We start from the raw sequence: 27,890 nt of genomic DNA, 5'->3' as shown, positions 1-27,890 counted from the left end.
TCCAGATGACTCGCTGCAAGGTGAAAGGCTTCATCTGTTGACCTATTTCTCCTATAGGCGAACTGATGTCTATCAAAATCCAGTGGAAAGCATGTCCTAAGGTGTTGAAGGACCCAGTGGCGTAGCGTGGGTTGTCAGCACCCGGGGCAAGGCAAGTAATTTGCGCGCCCCCCCCCCACTGCACTGTCCCTCCCCCAGATAGTCCCTCGCTCTCTCTCCGCACCGCACCGCACCGCACGCCTGGCACCCTCCCCTCCACAGTGGGCGGCGACCTGGCGGCTCGGATCGGATTCGCACAGCCAGCATTGCAGTGAGACAGAGTGAGTGAGCCAGGTAGGGGCAGACAGCTGTGAGTGTGAGCGCGCGCCCCCCCAGATGTTGCGCCTGGTGCGGCTGGCCCCCCCTGCACCCCCCACGCTATGCCACTGGAAGGCCCAATCTCTCAAAGCATTTCATCACTACAGATGTTAATGCAATAGGTCTGTAGTCATTTAGGCAGTTAGTTGCTGTTTTCTTTGGGACTGGGACAATGGTGGCTGCTTTCAAACATGATGGAACACAAGCCGTTTGCAGAGAGATGTTAAAAATCCTTGTCAGGACCCCTGCTAGCTGATTGGCACAATTTTTTACCACTATCCCCAGCACCCCATCTGGACCAGCAGCTTTACTGGGATTCACCGCCCTCAATGCAGCTTTCACTTGATGGTCATATAGAATAAGTGGCTAAGAGTTTGTAGGCTGGCGGCAGGAGCTTTTTACCTCATAGTGGGCGAAGAATATGTTCAGCTCCTCTGCCAACAAATCATCGGCCTTAACCGTGTTCCTCGTATTGCCCTTATAGTTGGTTAGATGCTGCAGTCCCTGCCACACTTGTTTCGTGTTGTTAACGGCTAGGCAATTCTCCAGCTTAAGCTTATATTGTTGTTTTGCTGCCTTAAGGCCTTTCCTGAGCTTTGTTCTTGCCCCTCTGTATATATCTCTGTTCCCTGCCTTGAAGTATCCCGAGCTTTCAGTATCCTAACCTTACTTCAGGTTTGCAGTTCCCATAGACTCTAATGCACCTCTCCATTGTTACATTATCAGTGCACACTTTAACGTAAGAAAGTACAGCGTCTGTGTATCTGTGCAGATTTTGATGTTCAAACACGCTCCAATCAGTACTTTCAAAACAATCCTGGAGCTGACTGAAAGCACCCTCTGGCCAGATTCCAACTGTTTTTTATAACTGGCTGAATTCTTCTGCTAAGAGGGATATACTTTGGACATAAAAATGTGAAGAATGGTCAGATGAACCTACGTGGGGGAGGGAAATTGCCCTGTATGCCTGCTTCAGATTGGAATACACACAGTCCAAAATATTCTTCCCTCTAGTGGCAAAATTCACATACTGTCAAACTTAGGAAAAACTGTCTTCAGACAGGCCTGATTGAAATCCCCTGCCTCAACAAGGACGCCCTCTGGATGGATTTGCTGCTGCCTAGGTATGACGTCTTAGGTATGACAACAACAAGAAAGGTATAACATCATATACAGTGGTGCCCCGCAAGACGAATGCCTCGCAAGACGGAAAACCCGCTAGACGAAAGGGTTTTCCGTTTTGGAGGTGCTTCGCAAAACGAATTTGCTATGGGCTTGCTTCGCAAGACGAAAATGTATTGCGATTCCTGGGGGTTTTTTTTCCGCTCCTCACCCCCTTTATCTAAGGCACTAAGCTGCTAATAGCCTTTTAGCAGCTAATCCGCTAATCCTTTAAGCCTTTAATAGCCGCTAATAGCCGCTAATAGCCGCTAATAGCGTTAATCCGCTAATCCGCTAATGGGCTTGCTTCGCAAGACGAAAAAACCGCTAGACGAAGAGACTCACGGAACGGATTCTTTTCGTCTTGCGAGGCACCACTGTAGTTTAGAAAATGCTGCTCTGACATTAGCAGCAGGTGGAATGTAAGCGGCTATGATAATTATCACAGTTACTTCTCTAGGCAGATTTAATGGCCTACATGTTGTTGTTGTTGTTGTTGTTTAGTCGTTTAGTTGTGTCCGACTCTTCGTGGCCCCCTGGACCAGAGCACGCCAGGCACTTCTGTCTTCCACTGCCTCCCGCAGTTTAGTCAAACTCATGCTGGTAGTTTCGACAACACTGTCCAACCATCTCATCCTCCGTCGTCCCCTTCTCCTTGTGCCCTCCATCTTTCCCAACAACAGGGTATTTTCCAGGGAGTCTTCTCTTCTCATGAGGTGGCCAAAGTATTGGAGTCTCAGCTTCAGGATCTGTCCTTCCAGTGAACACTCAGGGCTGATTTCCTTAAGAATGGATAGGTTTGATCTTCTTGCAGTCCATGGGACTCTCAAGAGTTTCCTCCAGCACCATAATTCAAAAGCATCAATTCTTTGGCAATCAGCCTTCTTTATGGTCCAGCTCTCACTTCCATACATCACTACTGGGAAAACCATAGCTTTAACTGTACGGACCTTTGTTGACAAGGTGATGTCTCTGCTTTTTAAGATGCTGTCTAGGTTTGTCATTGCTTTTCTCCCCAAAAGCAGGGGTCTTTTAATTTTGTGGCTGCTGTCACCATCTGCAGATCATGGAGCTCAAGAAAGTAAAACCTCTCACTGCCTCCATTTCTTCCCCTTCTATTTACCAGGAGGTGATGGGACCAGTGGCCATGATCTTCGTTTTTTTGATGTTGAGCTTCAAACCATATTTTGCGCTCTCCTCTTTCACCCTCATTGAAAGGTTCTTTAATTCCTCCTCAATTTCTGCCATCAAGGTTGTGTCATCTGCATATCTGAGGTTGTTGATATTTCTTCTGGCAATCTTAATTCCGGCTAGGGATTCATCCAGCCCAGGCTTTCGCATGATGAATTCTGCATATAAGTTAAATAAGCAGGGAGACAATATACAGCCTTGTCGTACTCCTTTCCCAATTTTGAACCAATCAGTTGTTCCATATCCAGTTCTAACTGTAGCTTCTTGTCCCACATAGAGATTTCTCAGGAGACAGATGAGGTGATCAGGCACTCCCATTTCTTTAAGAACTTGCCATAGTTTGCTGTGGTCAACACAGTCAAAGGCTTTTGCATAGTCAATGAAGCAGAAGTAGATGTCTTTCTGGAACTCTCTAGCTTTCTCCATAATACAGCGTATGTTTGCAATTTGGTCTCTGGTTCCTCTGCCTCTTCTAAATCCAGCTTGCACTTCTGGGAGTTCTCGGTCCACATACTGCTTGAGCCTTCCTTGTAGAATTTTAAGCATAACCTTGCTAGGGTGTGAAATGAGTGCAGTTGTGCGGTAGTTGGAGCATTCTTTGGCACTGCCCTTCTTTGGGTTTGGGATGTAGACTGATCTTCTCCAATCCTCTGGCCACTGCTGAGTTTTCCAAACTTGCTGGCATATTGAGTGTAGCACCTTAACAGCATCATTTTTTAAAATTTTAAATAGTTCAGCTGGAATACCATCACTTCCACTGGCCTTGTTATTTGCAGTGCTTTCTAAGGCCCATTTGACTTCACTCTCCAGGATATCTGGCTCAAGGTCAGCAACCCCACTACCTGGGGTATACGAGCCATCCATATCTTTCTGGTATAATTCCTCTGTGTATTCTTGCCACCTCTTCTTGATGTCTTCTGCTTCTGTTAGGTCCTTACCACTTTTGTCCTTTATTATGGTAATCTTTGTACAAAATGTTCCTTTCATATCTCCAATTTTCTTGAACAGGTCTCTGGTTCTTCCCATTCTGTTGTTTTCCTCTAATTCTTTGCATTGCTCGTTTAAGAAGGCCTTCTTGTCTCTCCTTGCTATTTTCTGGAAATCTGCATTCAATTTCCTATATCTTTCACTATCTCCCTAGCATTTTGCTTGCCTTCTCTCCCCCGCTATTTGTAAGACCTCGTTGGACAGCCACTTTGCTTTCTTGCATTTCCTTTTCATTGGGATGGTTTTCGTTGCTGCCTCCTGTATAATGTTACAAGCCTCCATCCATAGTTATTCAGGCACCAAATCTAAATCCTTAAACCTGTTCCTCACTTCCACTGTGTATTCATAAGGGATTTGATTTAGATTGTATCTTACCGGCCCAGTGGTTTTTCCTACTTTCTTCAGTTTAAGCTTCAGTTTAAGCTATAAGAACCTGATGATCTGAGCCACAGTCACCTCCAGGTCTTGTTTTTGCTGACTGTATTGAGCTTCACCATCTTTGGCTGTAGAGAATATAATCAATCTGATTTCGATGCTGCCCATCTGGTGATGTCCATGTGTAGAGTCATCTCTTGGAAAAGATTGTTTGTGATGTTTGCTTGTTCTCTTGACAGAACTCTATTAGCCTTTGCCAAAGGCTTGCCAGTTGTTCCTTTTATCTCTTGATTCCCTACTTTAGCATTCCAATCCCCTATGATGAAAAGAACATCCTTCTTTGGTGTCACTTCTATAAGGTGTTGTAAGTCTTCATGTTTGTTGTTGTTTAGTCGTTCAGTCGTGTTCGACTCTTCGTGACCCCATGGACCAGAGCACGCCAGGCACTCCTGTCTTCCACTGCCACCCGCAGTTTGGTCAGACTCATGTTTGTAGCTTCGAGAAAACTGTCTAACCATCTCGTCCTCTGTCTTCCCCTTCTCCTTGTGCCCTCCATCAGCTCCAGTAGTTGGTGCATAAACTTGGATTACTGTGATGTTAAAAGGTCTGCCTTGGATTCGTATCGAGATCATTCTATCATTTTTGAGATTGCATCCCAGTACAGCTCTCGCCACTCTTTTGTTAACTATGAGGGCCACTCCATTTCTTTTATGGGATTCTTGCCCACAGTAGTAGATATGATGGTCATCCGAACTGAATTCGCCCATTCCTGTCCATTTTAGTTCACTGATGCCCAGGATGTCAATATTTATTCTTGCCATCTCATTTTTGACCACATCCAACTTACCAAGGTTCATGGTTCTTACATTCCAGGTTCCTATGCAATATTTTTCTTTACAGCATTGGACTTTCCTTTCACTTCCAGGCATATCCGCAACTGAGCGTCCTTTCGGCTTTGGCCCAGCTGCTTCATCAGCTCTGAATCTACTTGTACTTGTCCTCCGCTCTTCCCCAGTAGCATGTTGGACGCCTTCCGACCTGAGGGGCTCATCTTCCAGCGTCATAACTTTTATATGTCTGTTGTCTTTGTCCATTGAGTTTTCTTGGCAGGGATACTGGAGTGGCTTGCTGGTTCCTCCTCCAGGTGGATCACATTTGGTCAAAACTCTCCACTATGACCTGTCCATCTTGGGTGCCCTGCTCGACATAGTTCATAGCTTCTCTGAGTTATTCAAGCCCCTTCGCCACAGCAAGGCAGTGATCCATGAAGGGGGGCCTACATGTAACTACCATCAATTCCACATCTGGGGAGCAGTACGTATAAGCTACTCTGCCGTTAATACACCAACCACTGTGTATATAAATTCAGATTCCTCCTCCCCTAGTCTTACCAAAATTACTGTTTCTATCAGAGCGATAAATTACTTGGTTTGTCAGCTCCACTGCCGCATCTGGTATTGCTGAAAGTTTCCATAATAGGTTTCCATAATAATTGCAAAACAGCTCTCACAAAGAGGCTTACTTACTGCCATCTGCAACTCTAGTTTGTCAAATTTATGGACGAGAGATCTGATGTTAGTCAGGAAGACACTTGGCAGTACTGGTCTAGTGGGTTGTTTTCAAAGCCGAGTCAACAAACCAGCTCTGCACCCTCGCCTTTGTTTTCGCTCCTTTCTCTTTCGCTTCTCTTGGCACTTCCCCCTCCCAATGACAATCCATGGAGAACCTGGAGATCTCGCTATGCAATTTGGTATACTGTGGGACTGCTGAAACCCTCTCGTTATCTCTAATTTCCTTGCAAGCCTGATGTTCACCAGTTCTATGTGTGAGTAGGTGAAGTCCGCTCCTCGCACCACATTGTGCAAACACATCCATACACATATTATTCCAAACATCACACACCCTTCTCGGGGGCTCAAAGCCGCAGAGTGTGAACATGCAACCATCTTGTGCATACAGACATTCAGGATGTACCATGTACCATGAACTGCATAGTTACTATTTCATTGTTCTAGTGTGGTTATTTTGGTTCCTTAAGGCTCAGGCAGTAGAGTGCTCTGCTCTGCTCTGCTCCTGGTTTACAACTCTGTTTCTGAACAAAATCTGTAAGTAATGCATAATGATGTCTATTTTTGCCTTAATAATCATAGAATCATAGAATCATAGAGTTGGAAGAGACCACAAGGGTCATCGAGTCCAACCCCCTGCCAAGCAGGAAACACCATCAGAGCACTCCTGACATATGGCTGTCAAGCCTCTGCTTAAAGACCTCTAAAGAAGGAGACTCCACCACACTCCTTGGCAGCAAATTCCACTGTCGAACAGCTCTTACTGTCAGGAAGTTCTTCCTAATGTTTAGGTGGAATCTTCTTTCTTGTAGTTTGGATCCATTGCTCCGTGTCCGCTTCTCTGGAGCAGCAGAAAACAACCTTTCTCCCTCCTCTATGTGACATCCTTTTATATATTTGAACATGGCTATCATATCACCCCTTAACCTCCTCTTCTCCAGGCTAAACATGCCCAGCTCCCTTAGCCGTTCCTCATAAGGCATCGTTTCCAGGCCTTTGACCATTTTGGTTGCCCTCCTCTGGACACGTTCCAGTTTGTCAGTGTCCTTCTTGAACTGTGGTGCCCAGAACTGGACACAGTACTCCAGGTGAGGTCTGACCAGAGCAGAATACAGTGGCACTATAACTTCCCTTGATCTAGATGCTATACTCCTATTGATGCAGCCCAGAATTGCATTGGCTTTTTTAGCTGCCGCGTCACACTGTTGGCTCATGTCAAGTTTGTGGTCAACCAACACTCCTAGATCCTTTTCACATGTACTGCTCTCAAGCCAGGTGTCACCCATCTTGTATTTGTGCCTCTCATTTTTTTTGCCCAAGTGCAATACTTTACATTTCTCCCTGTTAAAATTCATCTTGTTTGTTTTGGCCCAGTTCTCTAATCTGTCAAGGTCATTTTGAAGTGTGATCCTGTCCTCTGGGGTGTTAGCCACCCCTCCCAGTTTGGTGTCATCTGCAAATTTTATCAGGATGCCCTTGAGTCCATCATCCAAGTCGTTGATAAAGATGTTGAATAAGACTGGGCCCAAGACAGAACCCTGTGGCACCCCACTAGTCACTCTTCTCCAGGATGAAGAGGAACCATTGATGAGCACCCTTTGGGTCCGGTCAGTCAGCCAGTTACAAATCCACTGAGTGGTAGCATAGTCAAGACCGCATTTTACCAGCTTCTTTACAAGAATATCATGGGGCACCTTGTCAAATGCCTTGCTGAAATCAAGGTAGACTACATCCACTGCATTCCCTTCATCTACCAGGCTTGTAATTCTGTCAAAAAATGAGATCAGGTTAGTCTGACATGACTTATTTTTCAGAAATCCATGCTGACTATTGGTGATCACAGCATTCCTTTCTAGGTGCTCACAGATTGTTTGCTTAATGATCTGCTCCAGAATCTTCCCTGGTATTGATGTCAGACTGACTGGGCGGTAATTATTTGGGTCCTCTCTTTTCCCCTTTTTGAAAATAGGGACAACATTTGCCCTCCTCCAGTCTGCCGGGACTTCGCCTGTTCTCCAGGAATTCTCAAAGATGATTGCCAGTGGTTCTGAGATCACATCTGCCAGTTCTTTTAATACTCTTGGATGCAGTTCATCTGGCCCTGGAGACTTGAATACATCTAAACTAGCCAAGTATTCTTGTACTATCTCCTTAGTTATTCTGGGCTGTGTTTTCTCTGCTGAATCATTTGCTCCAAATTCTTCAGGTCGGGCATTGTTTTCTTTATCGGAGAAGACTGAGGCAAAGAAGGCATTGAGGAGTTCAGCCCTTTCTGTGTCCCCTGTTTGCATTTCACCATCTTCTCCTCTGAGTGACCCCACTGTTTCTTTGTTCTTCCTTTTGCTACGAACATACCCATAAAAGCCTTTTTTGTTGCTTTTAACCTCTCTAGCAAGCCTGAGTTCATTCTGTGCTTTAGCTTTTCTGACTTTGTGTCTACACGTGCTGGCTATTTGTTTGAATTCCTCTTTGGTGGTTTCCCCCCTTTTCCATTTTTTGTACACATCCTTTTTTAATCTTAACTCAGTTAAAAGTTCTTTAGATAGCCACCCTGGCTTCTTTAGGCACCTTCCATGTTTCCGTCTCATTGGTATTGCCTGAAGTTGTGCTTTTACTATCTCCCTCTTAACAAACTCCCAGCCATCATGAACTCCCTTTCCTTATAGTATTACTGTCCATGGGATCTCACCCAGCACTTCCCTAAGTTTTATGAAGTCGGCTTTCTTAAAGTCAAGAAATTGAGTCCTAGTATGCTTGGCTGCTCCTTTCCGCTGTATAGTAAACTTCAGAAGAGCATGATCACTTGCGCCTAATGATCCTTCCACTTCTACCCCATTAACCAGGTCATCAACATTGGTTAGGACCAGATCTAAAATGGCTGTTCCTCTTGTTGCTTCTCCCACTTTCTGGACAATGAAGTTGTCTGCAAGGCCAGTGAGGAATCTGTTTGACCTTATGCTCTTGGCTGAGTTTGACATCCAACAAATATCCGGGTAATTGAAGTCCCCCATTACTACTATCTCCCTTCCTTTTGCATGCTTGGCCATCTGTTCCAGGAAGGCATCATCTATGTCCTCCGTTTGGCTTGGGGATCTATAGTAAACTCCCACAATGAGGTCACTGTTATTCTTCTCTCCCTTAATTTTGACCCAAATGCTCTCACTTTGGCTTTGAGGTTCTAAATCTTGGATCTCTTCACAGGTATACACATCCCTGACATATAACGCCACTCCTCCTCCTTTCTTGTCTGGTCTGTTTCTCTGAAATAGATTGTATCCCTCCATTTTTACATTCCAATCGTGGGACTTATCCCACCAGGTTTCAGTGATGCCTATTATGTCATATTTAGTTTGCTGTACCAAGAGCTCAAGCTCATCTTGTTTATTTCCCATGCTTTGTGCATTAGTGTACAGACATTGAAGTCCATTAGTCATTCCCCCGTGTCTCTTATTTAAGGATTCTTTCCTCCCACCACTAGGTCTGCTTGCTGTTTGCTCCATTTGGTCTATGACATTTGGATGATCATCTTCATCAATTGATAGACTCCTACCTTCAGGAGCACTGTCTCCCTCCCCCACATTAGTCAGTTTAAAGCCCTCCTGATGAGGTTTCTGAGTTTTTTGGCAAAAACATTCCTCCCAACCGTTGTGAGGTGCAGCCCATCGCTTGCCAGAAGTCCATCTTCAAGAAACTGCAGTCCGTGATCTAAGAATCCAAATAGCAGCTGGAGACTATAGTAGGGTAGGATTTCTTATCTTATATTGGGGGTGGATCTACACACAGGAAAAAACCCCACTATAAATAAGTCTGAATAAGTCAGCTCCCCCAATATTTTTGGGCAGGGGGCAGCATCCCCTCCAATATTGAGGGGGCTATTACTTCCTGCCACTGCCAGGTGCCCTCTGCATGCCCCAGCCTCCGGCCAGCAGCCTAGGAGCCAGGAGGTGACTGGGACAAGTGCAGAGGGCAATCTCTGCACTTGCTCCTCCCAGCCGCAGCCTGGGAGCCCAGGAGCGGAACTGCAGCTGGGACGAGTGAAGCAAAGATAGCCCCCGCCCAGCGCACACCAGGCGGTATCACATGACCACACCCCCAATGTTGAGGGCAAGTCGGCACCCCTGCCTGGGATTCAAGTCACTGTTTTGCCCTATTTAGGCATTAAAAGCAACAGGATCAGGCCCCTTATTTTATAGTATGATTTTTGTCACTGTTGAGTGACATTTGACTCAGCATATGCAACAATCCAGATCATTCTTTGTGAATGTGTCTATGTGCAAGAGAGGCCATACAAGCAAAAGGCCAACCTTGCCATTCCAGCTCTATGCAAGAAGACCTGTTTATGGAAATGGCACCAATCCATCCCATCATTGTGGCCGCTTCATATTAAATCTGTATAGGATGAAATGTGAAAACCCTTCACACATGCTACCTCTCCAGGTAGGGGGGAAATTGTGTTTCTAAAGCAGCTCTTGCAAACATTTTGAGTTTGTATGTAAAAGCTTCAAGCTTGCCACCCTGAAATATAATCAGTTTGCCATCTTTCTTTAATTCAGCACAATCAAAAAAGCCCAGTGAAGGCACCAGAAATCAATACTTTGAAAGTTTCCTTTATAAAAGAGACATCAGGAACAAGAGCAAACAGAAGCATGCAGATTAGACCTCTTACCTTCTAATCCAATTGTCAGTTGACCGTTAACTAGAAAGAAAAAGTGTAGCTATTAGAGATCCATTATTCCAAAATTATCAGTACACTATAGTATTAGTAAATTAGTATATAAAAAATTATATAGTATATAAACATATATAAACATATGAATTTATATTAGATATATATTATTAATAAATATAGTATATAAACAAAATTAATCATAAACAATTGGATAGAAATGAAGCTGGTGACATTACATGCTATTGATTTCAATAGAAACTCGTTATTAGTTTGTCTCCTTGATTTCAGTGCAAACTTATGTAAAGGATATATGTTCAATGTATATAAAATATTATGTGGTGGTTTGCATTTGCAGAGTGTCTGCTTTTTTCAGAGAACTGTAGCAAGTGCAAAAGGTACTTGTGCAGCTAAAGCTGCAAAATGTTTACCTAATGAACTTGCTTATCCAAATGGCTCTCTGGGACCAGAGGGAGAATAGTACTTGGACTCTGCACGTGGTCCCACTACTCTAACACAACGCGTTCCTTGGAAATTGTTCATTAGTCGAGCATTCACACAAAGAGTCAACTATTTCTATGATTCCTACGGGAACATTTCTAATCCATGATTTGTCCAATCTCTCTCCTGCCTCCCTCCATGGTTTCTTCCTGAAATAGCTGCAGCCAACCAGCAAAAGAGAGATAAAGGAAAAGCTGATTTGTCGGATCTCTCTCCCAGCCCTACATGGTTTCTGCCCTAATATGGCTGCTGCAAACCAGCAAAGCTCAAGCAAGCAAGCAAGCAAGCAAGGAAGGAAGTGGGGAAACTGGCTGTTTGGATATCTGATTGTGCAAAGTGTATAGTGAGGTCGGGGCATGATTCTTTATCTTTGGATTAGTGAATTTTCACATAGTGAGCAAGCAGATTGAAGGACTTGCATGAATTAACAAGCAAGAACCTAAAAAAAGCTGAACTGCATTCCTAGTTGTTTAACAGTAATGTGTTGATTTGAATTTACAACTGTTTTTGCTAACAAGTCTAAAGTTTACTCTGGAACTCTTTCTTGGTGTAGAGATCTCCTTGATTCTGACTCTGAACAAGGTCCCCAACTCATTAGGCCCCCTTCAGACATTGGGTACCACATGCGCAGCAGCCTTGGGGCAGTGGGGCAGAGGGTCAGCCAAATCCCACCAATGGTGCCATCACCCACCATGGAGAGCCAAGAATGCTGCCAGCTTGGAGCTCCCCACACCCAAGTGCTCAGGAAAATCTGTCAAAATCTTTCTACAATTTCTACTTTTAGTTAAGTATTTTTATTTACTTAGAATCATAGAATCATAGAATCATAGAATCCTAGAGTTGGAAGGGCCATCGAGTCCAACCCCTGCCAAGCAGGAAACACCATCAGAGCACTCCTGACATATGGTTGTCAAGCCTCTGCTTAAAGACCTCCAAAGAAGGAGACCACCACACTCCTTGGCAGCAAATTCCACTGTCGAACAGCTCTTACTGTCAGGAAGTTCTTCCTAATGTTTAGGTGGAATCTTCTTTCTTGTAGTTTGGATCCATTGCTCCGTGTCCGCTTCTCTGGAGCAGCAGAAAACAACCTTTCTCCCTCCTCTATGTGACATCCTTTTATATATTTGAACATGGCTATCATATCACCCCTTAACCTCCTCTTCTCCAGGCTAAACATGCCCACTTACTTGATTGGGGGGGAGCTCTCCCCCAGCCCTGCCTTGGCTACACCCATACCCAGGCCTGAGTATGCTCCTTTTAATACTTCCCTCTGCAGCAAGGTGGGTGGTGAAATATACTACTTTTGGGTGCTCCTGTTGGCCAATCAGGTTGTTGCATTCTAGGATCCTACCAGCCTATTTTTATAGGATTCAAGCTCAGTACATAACAGAGCGGAAGTCAGATGAGGAGGGATTTAAGATTTAAGCTGGTGCTGAGACTCTTGCAATACTCTGCCTCCAGGGACCTGACAGTCCTGTATCTAGTCAGCATTTTCCTCCACAACTGGACCTGCTTGTGCCCATCCACCATCCACCCTGTCCCTCTGGGAATCTCAAGCATGACTCAGAATCTGCTTGCCTGGAGGATTCCCAGCTGTTTCCATGCTTAGTGGTGTACCACAAACACACACGTGGCTCCCTCTATGCTCTTGCTGCAATGCAGGTGGGAGCAATAAACAATGATTCCTGGCCTAACATTATATCCAAAAACATTTCAGTGATTTGTTTTGTTCCTAACAAGCCACAAGGTAAAGCCAATGTTTGTTCTTGACTTCCCAACTGCAGTTTGCTTGAGTGAAATAAATTATGAGTCCCTAGCTCTGATGTAATATAAAGCCAAATATTTACTGTTGTGTGTGAATGGGACCAATAAGTTATCTGAAACTTTATTTTTAAAAAACATCTTGCCCTCACCCTCTCCGCCTTCAAATAAGATATGAAAAATATAAATTTAGGAAGCTGTTGTCTGCCTAGCTCAGTATGGTCTGCACTGAGGGGCAGCACTGCAGGCGACCATTTTCCCCAGCCCTGCTTGGAGATGTCCAGGGTGGATCCAAAGGTTCCTCAGCATGCGAAGCAGAGGCTCTTCCAAGGAGCTACAGCCCCTCCTGCTTCCCATAAGGAAAGGGCACTTCTGCCTGCCAGAAATATTTAGCTGTAACTGTATAACAAAAGCCATAGAACTTGTAATTTGATTTGGCATGATGCGTTCAGGTCTCTAGGAAACACTTTCCCCTGGTTGGGTGGTAGCAAAGTAGTACAGCAAGAGCCTGAAGGGAAACATTTTTTGGATCTGCTTAATAAAATCAGATAATAATCAGCATCAAGACCTTCAGATCTGTTAGAAATATTCCACTTGGAGCTTGTGACACCATAATGAGTCCCGGAGTTGACCAGAATGTTAAAAAAGGGAAAGCAAAGTTATTTCCTCAGCCCTAGGTATGATTTTCCAAAGCAGTTCTGTCCAAATATTCCAACGTAAATGGATTCCATTAAATTCAACTGAATTAAGTATCGCTAAAGATTAAAATGTAGTAACATGTGCTGGAAATTTCAGTAGCAATCTACTTGCTAAATGATCATAATAAAGTTCAAGCTTCTTAATTAAAGTGCTAATTTTAACAATAGCAATTTGAATTCACGTGCCAGATGTCTCTTTAATTGACACTGCTGCACGAGAGCATTTAACATCCCCCCTAGATAGGTATGGAAACCGAAGCAGATGCTCCTTACAGAAAGCTGAAGCCAAAGGAGTAGCACAATTTTAAGCAAGTAGGGGAAGCCCACAGCTGACAGGCAGCACACTTAGGGAGACACATCCGAGGTGTGGATGAGCCTCTTAAATAGGTTGACAGCTTCCTTTGAGCAGCTAGCCCCAATTCTGATGAGTCCAATTCTTAAGGCGATCCAGCCTGTTTCAGAGCCACTGGCCCAGTGGAGCAGAGGAATTGGAAGTCCATTAACTTCATCTGACTGCACAAGGGCTGCCATCATGGGCTCCTCTGGTGCTGGGATTCCTGAGGAGGCAGGCATGTCAAACTGGCTCAAAGGGCACATTCTGCTCCAAGTCTGACATATCTTCTGAATCCATGACCTGAGCACAAGGAGTCAGAGCCCTAGACATGACCCAGGGATGATAGGAGTTGTAGTCCAACAATATGAGGAGGGCCACACAGGTTAACCACACCACCTCTAAATCTTGGCAGTCAGGAGCAGGGGATCCTATGCACACAGCTTGGCTTGATGTGGAAAACTAAACTGAGGTAAAAAGTAAAAGGTAAAGGACCCCGTACAGGTATGTCTAGTCAACGGCAATTATGGGGTGTGGTGCTCATCTCGCTTTTCAGACCAAGGGAGCTGGCGTTTGTCCACAGACAGCTTTCCGGATCATGTGGCCAGCAGGTCTAAACCACCACTGGAGCACAGAGGACCGTGACAAAAGCCAGAGCGCACAGAAACACCATTTACCTTCCCACTGCAATGGTACTTATTTATCTACTTACACTGATGTGCTTTCGAACTGCTAGGTTGGCAGGAGCTGGGGGAAAACAACGGGAGCTCACCCCATCAAGCAGATTCAAACCACCAACCTTCTGATCAGAGAGCCCAAGAGGCTCAGTGGTTTAGACCACAGCGCCACCCGCGTCCCCTTACACTTCTTATCCCCTGCAAGAGAATAATAAGATGTGGGGATTGGACAGCCAGAGAGAGGCTGGTGAATGGAGCAGGGCCAGGGAATGGGAGGTGGAAATGAGAAAGCAAGATGAGGGCGGAAATAATGAGAAGATATTCTCAGGGGCGGAACCTGGGAGCATGTATGTGTAAACCAACAGAGAAATCAAGTAAATAAAGGTTTGGGGACAGGACACATCTTGTTGGAGGCAGAGCTGATGGTCCTTCTCCCTTATGCATCTGATGTGCTCATGAGATCTCCATAGCCCTTCCTCCCCTACTGCCCCCTTTCCCACCATCAGGGAGGTGAAAAAGAAGGCCAGAACAACTTGTTACTCAGAAACGTTGCAGACTGAACCCAAATACACAATTTATCCTATTCAAAGTCAGGGGGAAGAAAAAATGGTGGCTTGTCTGTCCCATGTGTCTTGATAGCAGGTAGTTCCAGCATAATATAGCATTTTATTCAATGCACTTCATCCATTACCTTGGTAATTTTTACAAGAACCCAGTGAGCTAGATGTTCAGTATTATCCTCACTGTGTGCAGAGCAGGTGAGGGATGGGGCAGAGAGAACAATGGCCCCCTAAGGTTTGCCATACGTCAGGAAAATTCCTGACATGTCCTGGTTTTCTGGTGTAAAAATGGTGTTGAGGGAATTTTGTTGAATTGCCAAAATGTCAGGGAAGCCCCGACAGAAAAAGCAGTGGAAACAATTTTGGCGGTTTCAACCCCCCCCCCCCCCAAAAAAAACCCTCAACTTTGTGGGTGTCAGGAATTTTACTATTTGAAATATGGCAACCCTACCTAAGGAGATCTCAGTAGGAGTGGGTCAACTTTTCCATTCACAATTTCAGCCACTGTATGTCCTGGCATAGGTCTTTGAGGAACATGAAGGAAATTTAAAAAGAATAGCAGCTAGTGAGCCACATCACCAAGTGCCAGGGATTTGTGTATTAACAAATGGGTGTGTCACAAATGACTTGTACAGACACGCATGCCTTATCTTTGAAAAGTCATATATACGAAGCCACATATACTACAATACTTCAGGTAATATTTGCCACATGTGCAGAACCTTCAAGTGTCCCGATTTAATTGGGACACCCTGAATTTACAGAAGCTGCCCTGGCTTCTGATACCAATCCGGGATGCCCCAATTTTCCCAGAGGCCACTCCAGGCCACACCACTTCTCCTGACGCAACACGGCCTGGCACAAGCTTCCTGGAGGATGCTCTAGGCCAGGCAGCCTCTACCGAAGCCACATGGCCTGGTGTGATCTGCTGGAGGCCACTCTAGGTTGCGCAGCGTCTCATGGAGGCCACTTCAGGAGGACGAAGACAGCAAAGGTAAGAGGAGGGAGGGAGGGCAGGCGAGGAAGTGGTCAGTGAAGATAGGTGGTGGTGGGTTGCCCTGAATTTTTGTCACAAAAGGCTGCAGACCTGGTTAGTCCTGGAAATGGAAGCACTAAAAATAAAGTTAAAATCAAAGTCCTCGTTTTTTTAAGAGGCACACAAACTAAAATAATTATGTCAACAAAACAAACACAATAAAAAAGATACCCATTTCTGTCTAGTTTGGAAGGTTCTTTTTTGTTCCATTACTCATTGCCCACTTTAGGAGCAAAGTAGCCTGCAGTGGGAAAATAGGGAGAACAATCATAACATGATGTGAAAAGAACAGAGGAAATGAGGTAAGTGAAGTTAATAGGGGAAACAAAAGCACTGCACAAAGCAAGGATGCATGTTGTAAACGGAAGCCCTCACAAATCTACGGGAGTGAAAAAAATGACTGGCACCAATAAGAGTAGCTAATGTGGGGAAAACAAAAAGATGGATTAACAGGACAAATTGGGGCTGGGAAGCAAGCCTAGGCTGTACTTCCTTGTCCATTCTCTCAGAAATAGAGCCCTGCCTGACTGTAAAAAAGCATTGCCGCTTGCCCACATTGGTTTGCCTGGATAACTTCCAATATCTGGATCTGTTTTTCCTAAGTGAAGATGCCAACAGCATTCCCACTGGGCGTCAAGCTGACCTGGGGGGGGGGGGGAGCATGCACTCTCGTCTTTAAGGAGGCTGATTTCAAAAATCTTAAAGAGCTACTGGGTGATATCCCATGGTCAGAAATACTGAAAGAGAATGTAGTTCAGGATAGATAGGAGTTTCTTAAATGTATAATATTGAAAGCATAAATGCAGACAATTCCAACAAAAAAGAAAAGTGAGGGGCACCCTTGAAAATTGCATAAGAAGCTTACAGATGAGCTGAAATTTAAGAAAGGCATATATAAGAAACGGAAGAAAGGGGAAATCACAAAGGAGGAATATACACAAGTAGCCAACAGTTGCAGGGTAAAGGTCAGGCAGGCTAAAGCGCAGAATAAGCAAAAGAGGTTAAAACTAATAAAAAATGTTTCTTTAGCTATGTTTGAAGCAAGAGAAAGAAAAAGCAAGTACAGTCATACCTTGGTTGTCGAACGCCTTGGTACTCAGACGTTTTGGCTCCCGAACACCACAAACCCAGAAGTGAGTGTTCCTATTTGTGAATGTTTTTTGGAAGCCGAATGTCTGGTGTGGCTTCCGCGGCTTCCGACTGAGTTCAGGAAGCTCCTGCAGCCTATCAGAAGATGCACCTTCGTTTTCTAATGTTTTCGGAAGTCAAACGGACTTCCGGAATGGATTCCGTTCGAAAACCAAGGTACAACTGCAGGAGATTCCTTTGAATGGAGAAGATGGAGAAATGCTATTGGGTGACAGAGAGAAGGCAGAGCTGCTCACCACCTACTTTTCCCCTGTCTTCACCCAAAAGCGAAGCAGTGCTCAACCTGGTAAAAACAACATAAATGAAGCAAGGAGAGAGAGCTGCAGCTCAAGATAGGAAAAGGGGTGGCCTGAGAACACCAGGCTAGTTTAAATGAACTCAAATCTCCAGGTCAAATGATGTTCCCATCTTCAAAAGGGAAAAACATTAACTACATCAATTCCAGGAAAGTTCCTAGAACAGATAAATAAAGTCTGTGAGCACTTAGAAAAGGATGCTGTGATTACTAAGATCCAACATGGGTTTCTCGAAAACAAGCCAAGCCAGGCGAATCTCTTTTTTCTTTTCAATGCAGTTACAAGCTTGGTGGATCAGCAGAATACTGTGGACTCAGTGTATCTTGATTTCAGTAAGGCTTCTGACAAACTCTTCCATGATATTTTTGTGAGGAAGCTGGTATGTGGTATGTGTGCTAAATGAGGTAACTGTAACGTGGATTTGAAACTGGTTGGCTAACCAAACCCAAAGACTACATTAATGGTTCCTTATCATCCTGGAAAAAAGTGACAAGTGGGGTCCCTGGGCCCGTTGTTGTTCAATGTCTTTATAAATGACTTGGGTGAAGGAACTGAGGAGATGCTTGTCACATTTGCAGATGACACCAAACTGGGAGGGATAGTGGTGAGGAAAATGCACTCTGCATCTGCTCAGGGATACTTTAGTCTGTTAAAATGAGTCATTGGCACTGAGCCTGCTGAGCTGCAGCATAGTTTAAGCTACACTAAAAGCAATTCAAAACATAAAATCCCTGACAAATTGGATACTGAATTCACTGTTCCAGTAAGAACACTAAACTGAAGAGAGCTAATTCAGCATCAATAGCAGTGCTTCATAATGTACTTTTAGGAATTCTTATAATGTGTGCTTCCTGTTCAGGTTTTCATAGAACACCACTCTTGGGTCAAGCAGACTTTGGCCTGTTCAAATTTATCAATGGCCTTCTGGGAGCGAGAGGCTGCTCCTGTGTCCTTTAGAGAGAGAAATGCCTTGTAGGCTTGAGCTCACTCTACCCTGCAGGTATTTGGGTGCTGTGAATTGTACTCACAGCACACTTTGATCCATCCGGACTTTATAGGTTTGGGTCAGTAGCTGAAACCCCAGGGCCAAATCCAGCTCCTAAGAAGTACCCACTGGCCCCTAGCTGCCAAACCTAAAGTCAAGTGGTGGATGGAGGGTGCTGTGGCTTTGGCACGGGGGCTTGCTCACTTTCCATTTTTAGGAGGGCAACCTTCCCCAATCTGGTGTCTTCCAGATGTAATAGACTACAATTTCCATAAGACCAAGCCAGAATGGCCAAATAATTTGGAGGGAAAGGCTGGCACAGGTGATGCGGGCCAACCACAGTCACACACTCATTGCTCAAGGCAGCACTTTCACTAAACTCGTTGCCAAGCAAAATGACAGATGATCAGAATGGAGGTGAGAGGTGTGTGGTGCTGCTTTGAGGCTGGAGACTGAGAACCCTATGAAACTCTGTCAACAATACAGTCCTACATGTTTGTTGTGTTGCTTGGTTAATTTTGGGGGGTGGGGGGGTGTCACTCTACACAATACATAGGAACAAACTTGGATTTCCTGTGTGTTCACTTTCCTGTGAGCTGCACCTAATTGTGTGTCTCTGGTGAGTATACCTGCATGATGGTACTTCAGACACATTTGTCTCATTCATGTTGCATTTTGTAGGTTTGTGACTAAGATTTGTTTATTTTTAGTGTATGAAATGGCCCCGGCTGAGGAAGAAATTGGCCAAGCACAACTGCTTTGCAATTATTCTTTTTAAACTATTCCTAGTCAATGTTGCATCCCCCCCCCCCCAATGGATGGACACATTTGCATATGATTTTTGTGTGTGTGTTTTAAAAAGAAATGGCAAGGAAATATTAGCATTATTGTATATATGTCCAAACCAGCACAAATGTGTTTGCACATTTATAATGAAAATTTGGTTTTTAATTTTATTTAGGTCTGCATCTCTAGTCATCAGTTGTGCAAGAGAGCAGCCCATGGGAAGCATTTAGGTGGAACAAAGATCTCTCACTAATTGATAATAGAGGAGAGAGAAGAAGAGAAGATTTTATTTTTTAAAAAAGAAACAGGATTGAACAGTCTCGGTTCCCCAGAGATACTTATCTCACTTGTGGAGCAGATGTTTGCTTTCAAAGGAAGCGGGGGGGAGGGGGGGAGGAAGGGGAAAGAGTTGTAAGCAAATCCCTGCCCTTAGAGAGATGACCCGCCATTAAGACAAATAAAGCACTTCTTCTGGCTTTCATTAGGACTTATTTACTATGAAAAAAGCCAAGTCAAAAACAGCCACCAGTGACCAGCTTGCCTACGAAAATAGATGCAGAAATAATTATGAAGGCAATTGGACAAGTTTCTAATTTAAAGGTAGCTAGAATTCATAAGAATAATTACAGTGGTACCTCGGGTTACATACGCTTCAGGTTACAGACTCCGCTAAACCAGAAATATTACCTTGAATTAAGAACTTTGCTTCAGGATGAGAACAGAAATCGTGCAGTGGTGGCGCAGTGGCAGCAGGAGGCTCCATCAGCTAAAGTGGTGCTTCAGGTTAAGAACAGTTTCAGGTTAAGAACAGACCTCCAGAACAAATTAAGTTCTTAACCCGAGGTACCACTGTATGTTTCAGCTAACCCAGATGATAAAACAACCAGAACTTGTACTCAGCTTCCACCCAAAGGAGTCATTCCACATTACAGTTGGGGGGGGGGGGCATTTAAAGCAAGACATTAAAACACACAGCTAAATGTAATGTGTAAATATTACAGAAACAAATGTCATGGAGCGGCAATAAGTGCCACCATCCTGCTTAGGGTTCACACCTGGGCCAACCAGTGTGAGCCAGTGTGGTGTAGTGGTTAAGAGCGGTAGTCTCGTAAGTCTGGGGAACCGGGTTCGCGTCTCCGCTCCTCCACCTGCAGCTGCTGGGTGACCTTGGGCCAGTCACACTTCTTTGAAGTCTCTCAGCCCCACTCACCTCACAGAGTGTTTGTTGTGGGGGAGGAAGGGAAAGGAGAATGTTAGCCGCTTTGAGACTCCTTAAAGGGAGTGAAAGGCGGGATATCAAATCCAAACTCTTCTTCTTCAACCTAAGTTTGTCTTTCTGCAATGTTTAAAATGGCCCTAAATAGGCAGCCCTGCACACACACACACCCTTTACCAATTCCCAAGTCTGGCACAAGATTAAACATTGTAAAGCCCTTTGGGGGGGAGGCTTAAGATGTCTGCAGTGTGTGACTTCCGGTGCTAACTGCCATAGTGGAGGCACACCCGCATTTGCGAGGATCACTTCACTGAGTATAAACAAGGATGATTGAGGGTAATTGTGCTTGCAAGCCTCCCCCAGGGTTGGGGGGGGGAGCTACACTCACAGTTCACCTGATACCTGGCTCTCAGTTCCAAACGGAATCCAGGAGGCAGGAGGTGCTGAGTTCAAGCGCCTTGCCTATCGGTAACCTTCCGACTCAGCCATTACGAGCAGAAGTTCTTCTGTAGTTTAAGATTTTGACTGATTTGGAGTTAATCTACAGGCATGTTCTGGACCAAGGAGATAAACTGCTAAATAAATCAGCCACGGAGTGATAATGATTTGACTTGGAGAAAGGACTTTCTTTGGAGCATGTGAGTTTTGACTGGGGGTGGGCCTTCACTTTTTCTTTATATATACAACATGGTTGCAGCTTCAATGATTCAGCGACCCTCCCTGAATGTTAATTCTGTATGAGAATTATGATTGACTGCACCAAATTTCCACTGGAACGCAATTAAAGTTAAGGCCCTTTGATCTACCGTAGCCCTGGAGGGGCATGCAAAAGTTCTAGAGACCTGAGTCCTCTCCCAATACCAGCTTTCTGCTTTTGCAGTGAGTCCGCCTACAAACATCCCACTCTTGAAGAATGCAGGCTGCTAGAAACATTGCCAACAGAAGCAATTCGAGAAAAAAGCTGGTGCATTGTATTTCTCGAAATACTTTATTATTGTTCTTCTAGCATGTAAGAAAACCATTTCCTATTCATCTCCATGCTGAGGTTCCATCTTAAATAAAACAGGGGATGCAGGTAAGCCTCGCCCCACATAACTGATCACAAGACACACCCTTTGAATGGCAATGCCCAACAACGGGGGGCGGGGCTGCCCCCTCAAATATTTTATGGGGGAAGCGAAGAGACCTTGATCCCTAGGAGTTGGCTCCTATGCCCATGGAATTGCCTTGTTTCTTCAAACAAGATCAGAACATTCCCAGAGAGGAATTTTAAAGTACCCACAAGAAGACTTTAGCAAACTCTTTGTTTTTCTTCGTTAGCAGGACTCCTGGAGAAGCCGTGCAATTCCGGGGAGAAGGGGAGGGATATTAACCATGAAATCGGCTACAAAAGGGAACCAGCATTCCTTTCATTGACAGGATGGCTGAAATGAATAGCAGCAGCATGTACTTACCCCACAGCGCAAAGAGAAGATGTTGCACCAGCCATAAAGCATGAATCTCCATCCTGAATCTTTCAAGAGCAATAAGCGCAGCCCGCAATTTTGGGGAGAAGCAGCACACATTGGGGATGAAAAGAGGCGGTTCTGGAGCAGCCCTCAATTCCTTTTACCAAGCCCCTTTTCACACAGGGAGTCTGTTCTTCCTTCCACAACATCAAGTCCCGAGCAGCAACTTGGTGTTGGCGGCAGCTGGGCGAGGAAAGGGGGATCTTCCTTGCACAAAATCCCACCCTTCTGCTCCTCCCATCACCGAGATGGCAGCAGCAGCAGCAGCAGGAGCCACTGCCCACCGTCTGCTCGCAATGGCTTTTCCTCGCTGCTTTCTCCTCCCCCAGCCCCCAGGCTGCTTTAGCGGGAGAAGGATGAGGATGTCACAGCTATTCTAGGATCCGGGGGGGGGGGGGAGGAAAATGCAGCTGGAAGTGGACCTCCCAGGCACAACCAGGAGAGATGTCCGCTCACAGGATGCGGAGATCTATCTATCTATCTATCTATCTATCTATCTAATCTACACATGCAGCCAGAAAAGGACAGCAGGAGGAAGAAGAGAGCTGGGTGGCTCTTCCCTGTGAAGGGGTGTGCTCTCTCTCTCTCTCTCTCATTCTCTTTCTCTCTCTCTTGGGCAAAGTACAGGGCAGTTGCAGTCGTCACAAGATAGCTCTCCAACAACTTTGTCATCTCAGGCGTGAGATGAACTTATCTCAGTGTAGCTTGCCAGAGGACGAGGGTGGAGGTCTTCTGACAACATCGTGATTTATCACTGTGGGATGAGTTGGTATGCTAACACCTGTTTGCAACAAACCTGTTAGGGGCATTAAAGAATCAACTTCAAGGAGCATTTAAAATACTGTAGAGGGGTTGTTGTTGTTGTTTTAAAAAGGGCTTGTCAGCACATTGATGAACAACATATATTGAGTAAAGGACTGTCCTTTTAAAAATAGTTTCAGTCCTGTGACTAATATTTGGGCAGGGGTCAGAGGTGCCAAGGAAAGCAATTTCCTGTGGATTTAAGAGCTGCAGTGAACATGATACAGAGACTTTGATTTCTGCAAGGGGCTTGCGCTACCCCAGTTTAATTTTTTTATTTCTTTGAATAGCTGAGATCTTGCCAGAAAACTGCCCTTCAAATTTCCCTGTTCTCTCCCTGTGGTTTTCCATTACAAGGGCTGTTGTTGATCTATTTTTTTAAAATGTACATGTTTGCAGCTTGGGTGAGGTTTGTATATGTTTTCATTGATGCGCCTTTTAAGACTGTTACATTTCCCACCATTGTTGTGCTATGAGAACTTCGGAGGGGGCAGTGCTTACTCAGGTTTAGTTTTGTCTGCAAATAAATTGCTGGAGGCGTGTGGTGTTTTAGAGTGTTTGAGCTTATTTACAAATATACAGGCTGCACATAGGTGGCAGTGCTCTAACGTACACTCATGTCCATTGCCCCACATCAGGAAACTTCCCAACATTAACCACAAAGTAAGTTGGTCAGCCAGAGTCCTCATTAATTGAATCTGCCTTGCAGTGGACATTTGGAGAGAACAAAGGCAAGGGATCGCAACTGTGATTTTAATAATTGGACTCCCTGACTGGCCACACTACTAACCATACTTGTCTCAAAGGTGGTTGAATGAGCACCAGCCTACCACCAGCCTGAGCCCCATGTCCCCACCAGCTGTGAGCTGCAACGCAAGCAGCTGCACTTGGCTGAGCCCCCCGTGGCCAGGCCAGCACCCTGCTGCAGCTGCAGAGAACCACTGTTATGCCACTTTCCCTTTATTTTATTTTATTTTATTTTATTTTATTTTATTTTAAATGGAGCAGCTGCCACACTTCAAACAAAAGAGAAAGTAATGGCAGCAGCTACCCAGCCACGGCTGCCAGCCAACCTAGCAGTTGGGAGCATCAGAGCATGCAGGGCCTGCCTAAGACTGAGGCTGAACATGTCGAGAGATACCTTACCTGCTCCTGCCCAAAGTCTCACTCAGTCATGTGTCATGATTGTTGCTGAGACGTGTGGGACTTTGCCAAAGGGTTGGTGACATCTTGTGAAACTTTGGCAAAGCCTCATGGGATTTGGGCCAGCTCCTCTGAGGTGCCTGTGGCAAGTAGCAGCTGCCAAGGGGGCTGGCCCTAGGAGATTTTTTAAATATATGACACTATTGCATTACTCCTGAAAGAAGAACAAAGGATAATTATTTGCTTCTGGGCAGTCTACTGTAGATCCCAAGTAAGAGGTAGAAGTGCTGGAGAGAGAATTTCCTTGAGATGGAAGCCCTCACTGGCAGGGTCATCCCTGACTGAAAGTTCATGGTGGTTTATACTCTGGTGGTGAGTGCAGTGTTTATGGTGGTTGTTTTTGACCTGGCTTCCCTGGCAGAGGAAACAGGCAATGGGCTGGTAGTGAGGGAGAGCGTCCCTATTGGGGCACTGCAGAAAGGGACTTTTGCCATTGTTATGAAAGGATTATATTAGGAAAGTGGGTGATACAGCTCCCATTCTGAGCCTCCAGAAAATGAACAGGGTGCTGGATGTGACATCAGTTGTCCACCATCCACACCAAATTGCCTATTAATTTTAAATAGCCACCAACCCTGTGGCTCTACTGAGAGATATATTCTCCTCTGGCAGAATAGGAGGATCCTGGCAACTGTTGTAACCATAACTGGTATACACTTCAGGACAAGCTGAAGATGCAGAAGGGGAGGTTAGGGACTTAGGGGGTACTCATGGGACATCAGATGACATCGAAGGGACAGCTGACGTTCAGTGGGTCTAGGAGGAGCGGTGACATATTAGAACCAGAGGTGCCCCTGTCCCCACAGAGACAGCAGACTTTCAGGTTGGGGGAACAGTGGGACTTGCACCCCAGGCAACTGAGGCAGGCAAGAGAATGCAGCTCGGCTCACTAGTGACCAGGTGGAGATCATGGGGATTTTTGGGTCTGGGAGGAGGTTGTGGTCATTTAGTTGGATAAGGCTAAGGGCAGGTGAGGATCACATGCCTTTGCAAGTGGGGAGGCATAGCTGCTCAGCTGGGGCAAACCCAGACACGTCCATCCAGATTGGAAGGATAAATGAGAAGCAAGCCAGAGACTCTGGGTCTACGCAGCTTTCTCCGTTGATGGACCATGACTTGGCTGCTTTGGGGAACTCCACTGGACGATGACTTTGGGACTGACCACAGGTGTTCCAACCCTGGACCTTCTGCAGAGGTGCGATCCTGACCTTACAGTTTGACTTCAGACCTTGCTTGTTGTATTGGGCCTGGACTGTCTGACTACTCTCTGGTGTTGCACTTGGGACCGTGTGCACTATCAGGACTTGCCTCGGGGTACACCAGGGTTCAGGACATCCTTCTTCTTAACCTTGGTGCATCATCCTTTCCAGTGCTAAAGGATTAAAATGTGTTTGCTGCTTCCCCTCTTTTGTCTAATTAAAATGAAATATAAAAAATCCCAGTGTACATGTGAACAGGGACTGTTTCTTCAGTCCCAAAAAATCAATGGAAGAAAGCTTAATAACCATAGGAGCCAAAAAAAAATTTTTCTTGTTCTCCCCCTCTAAGTCAAGGTGCATTCTGTGCGTTCAAGGTGCGTTCACCCGAAGCCTCCGGAGCCCAGCAGGAGTTCCCGCTGGGCTCTGGAGGCTTTGGGTTCCTTTCCACCTGCTCTTTGGGGCTGGTGGGGGGAGCGCTGCTTTCCCCCACCGCCAGCCCCAAAGACCAGGTTGGGGAACAGCGGGAAGGCGAAAGCCTGCATTCGCTCCATAGGACGCACACACATTTCCCCTTCATTTTTGGAGGGGAATAAGTGCCTATAGAGCGAAAAACACGGTATGCTTTTTCACCAGAATCTGTAGCTCTGTCAAAATCTCTTCCAAGAGAAGCTTTAAAGCAGGCATGTCCAACTGCCAGCAGCCTGCAATCTACTATCGAGTATCAAAAACTGGCAGTGATCTACCACACTCTCCCATTGTCATTCTTCAACTTAAACATATATTTGGCTGGGTATGCCCAGCCAGATGGGCGGGGTATAAATAATAAATTATTATGATGAGAAAAATAATAATAAATCATTACCCCCACATCAGCCCCCTCCCAGGGCCCTTGGCGCAGGCGGGAAGTCTACACACCCCGAAATGTCCAATCCCCCCTTTACCAGATGAGGAGTTCCGTGGGGAGGGGGACAGTGGCTTACTTTCGAGTAAACACAGCTAGACTGGACCTGGAAAGGTGGGGAAAGAACTAGGAGGAAGAGGGCATTTTCTTTCCACGGCAACAGGAGGGAGGGGGGAAAGCATCATTGTCTATCTCACGCTGCAGCCCCGGAATAGCCCGTGCGCCTCAACTTCGCCTCCCAATAGTGCCTGCCCCCCCCCCACATCAAAGGGAGCCACGCAGCTGATCCTGATCCCTCCTTCTTCCCACACAGCTCCTCCCCGCGCCTCCCTCCGTCTCCAGCAGCCGCCCCCTTCCACGATAGCAAAGCCACGCTAAGCCCGCCTCCCCTCTTCCAGAATAAAAATTATTTTCAAGACAATCCATCCCTGCCCCCCACCCAGGCCAAGATGTGTATCTGAGCTCTGAAAAGCACAATTTGCAGTTTTCCCCTCTCCTGAAAATAAGCAGCAGGAGGATCACATCACCATCACGAAGACAGTTGCCTGTCATCAATGCTCCAACGCTGCCTTAGGCTTCTCCAGGCTTTTGCCATAGGTAATGGCTATACTCTCTTTCATGCATTTGGTGGTGCTTCCCCTGCACTGCTCACAAGACATAAAGGTTTCATCAAAAGCCGTAGCAGTTGGCACTCTGGGGCCTTGTGGGCGGGCAGAGCTGCCAGAAAATCTCTTACACAGAGGCTGGCAATAGCCAGGTCAGTGTCTTTGTCAATCCAGTCTTGCGTGTTCCTTCCAATTATTTCTTACACACTGATGTGTGTTTGGAAATATGCATTGGTACAAGTATTTGAAAGATTCCTAACGGCCCATAAGAAGTCCTAAAGTCTATGGGTTACCTTTACAGTTGGTTGAAACTCTATAACGTTTAAGGGAAGGGGAGGCCAGAGTATTGACTGGATTTTTTGATTATTTTTTTAATACACTTTGTATTACTGTCAGGAGTGAGCTGGTAATAAATCACACTGTGCAAGCTGGAGTTAACTCTTTGTGAGCAAGAACACAATCTGCACAGACTTGGCAGGATGCCAGGCCTAATGATTACAGCACCTCATTCCTGGTAGCTTTTGCCCCATGGATCAGTTGCCAAGACTGAAAGTCCTGGCCTCCTCACAGCCACCTAAGTCCCCTCCTCTCCATGGCTTTTTGCAAGCAATCAGAGACTGTGCCACACTAAAGACCCGATTCCTTCTCTGTAAAGTGCAGTGATCAATTGAATACATATGAAGTGAAACAACATTTTGGTATCCCAGTTCCAAACTGTACATACCAGAGATAAAGGTAAAGGACCTCTGGATGATTAAGTCCCATTGAATTTGACTATGGGGTGCGGTGCTCATCTCGCTTTTCAGGCCAAGGGAGCAGGCATTTGTCCTCAGACAGCTTTTCCAGGTCATGCAGCCAGCATGACTATACTGCTTGTGGTGCAACGGAACACCGTGACGAAAGTCAGTGCACACAGAAACACTGTTTACCTTCCTAGAACGAGCACCCTGATCCTGCTAAGCCTGATGTGTGTGACCCAGGACTGCATCCAGGAGTGCTAACTTGAATAAAATATTGGGGGGTCCAGGTAAGCCCTGGCCTGCATAATCAATCACATGACACAACACACACACATACTATTTGAATGGCAGTGACCATCGACTTGGGGGGTGGGGCTCAGCCCCTAGGAGTTGGCTCCTATGACTGTGTCCATCCACTGGATTTCAGCAGACCTAGTAACATACTGGCTCACACTGGTAGCACGAGATTCTCCTCCTCTTCCACTAGCTGTGGCCCTCCCTTTTGTCCCAAAAGAGGTCAATATAGAAGTCTTAAGCCAACACTTTCACACATTGTCCTATAGAGATGTGGAATACATTTCTTATACTACAAGAAATCACCATCCCACCCTCGCCCTGAAAGTTGTTTTCTT

General features: G+C 45.5%; 1 protein-coding gene and 1 long non-coding RNA gene across 2 annotated transcripts in view; one reads left to right on the top strand and one right to left on the bottom strand.

Annotated features, from left to right (window-relative positions):
- The window catches only part of LOC310680255 (receptor activity-modifying protein 3-like), a 61,118-nt gene extending 37,622 nt beyond the window's left edge, over positions 1 to 23,496 (bottom strand). The window contains exons 1-2 of the mRNA XM_083446632.1: positions 21,756 to 23,496; positions 10,306 to 10,335 (exon numbers count right to left, since the gene is read on the bottom strand). Coding sequence (XP_083302758.1) covers positions 10,306 to 10,335; positions 21,756 to 21,807 — 82 coding nt within the window. The 5' untranslated portion in view covers positions 21,808 to 23,496. The remainder of the gene's footprint in view (positions 1 to 10,305; positions 10,336 to 21,755) is intronic.
- The window catches only part of LOC310680200, a 179,585-nt gene that overhangs the window by 50,452 nt on the left and 101,243 nt on the right, over positions 1 to 27,890 (top strand). The window lies entirely within an intron of this gene.

Source organism: Podarcis tiliguerta, assembly GCF_965153285.1.
Source record: "Podarcis tiliguerta genome assembly, chromosome: 6".
NCBI classification, from domain to species: Eukaryota; Metazoa; Chordata; class Lepidosauria; order Squamata; family Lacertidae; genus Podarcis; species Podarcis tiliguerta.
The sequence above is the reverse complement of the archived record's forward strand: the minus strand, read 5'-3'. Positions and strand labels throughout refer to the sequence as shown.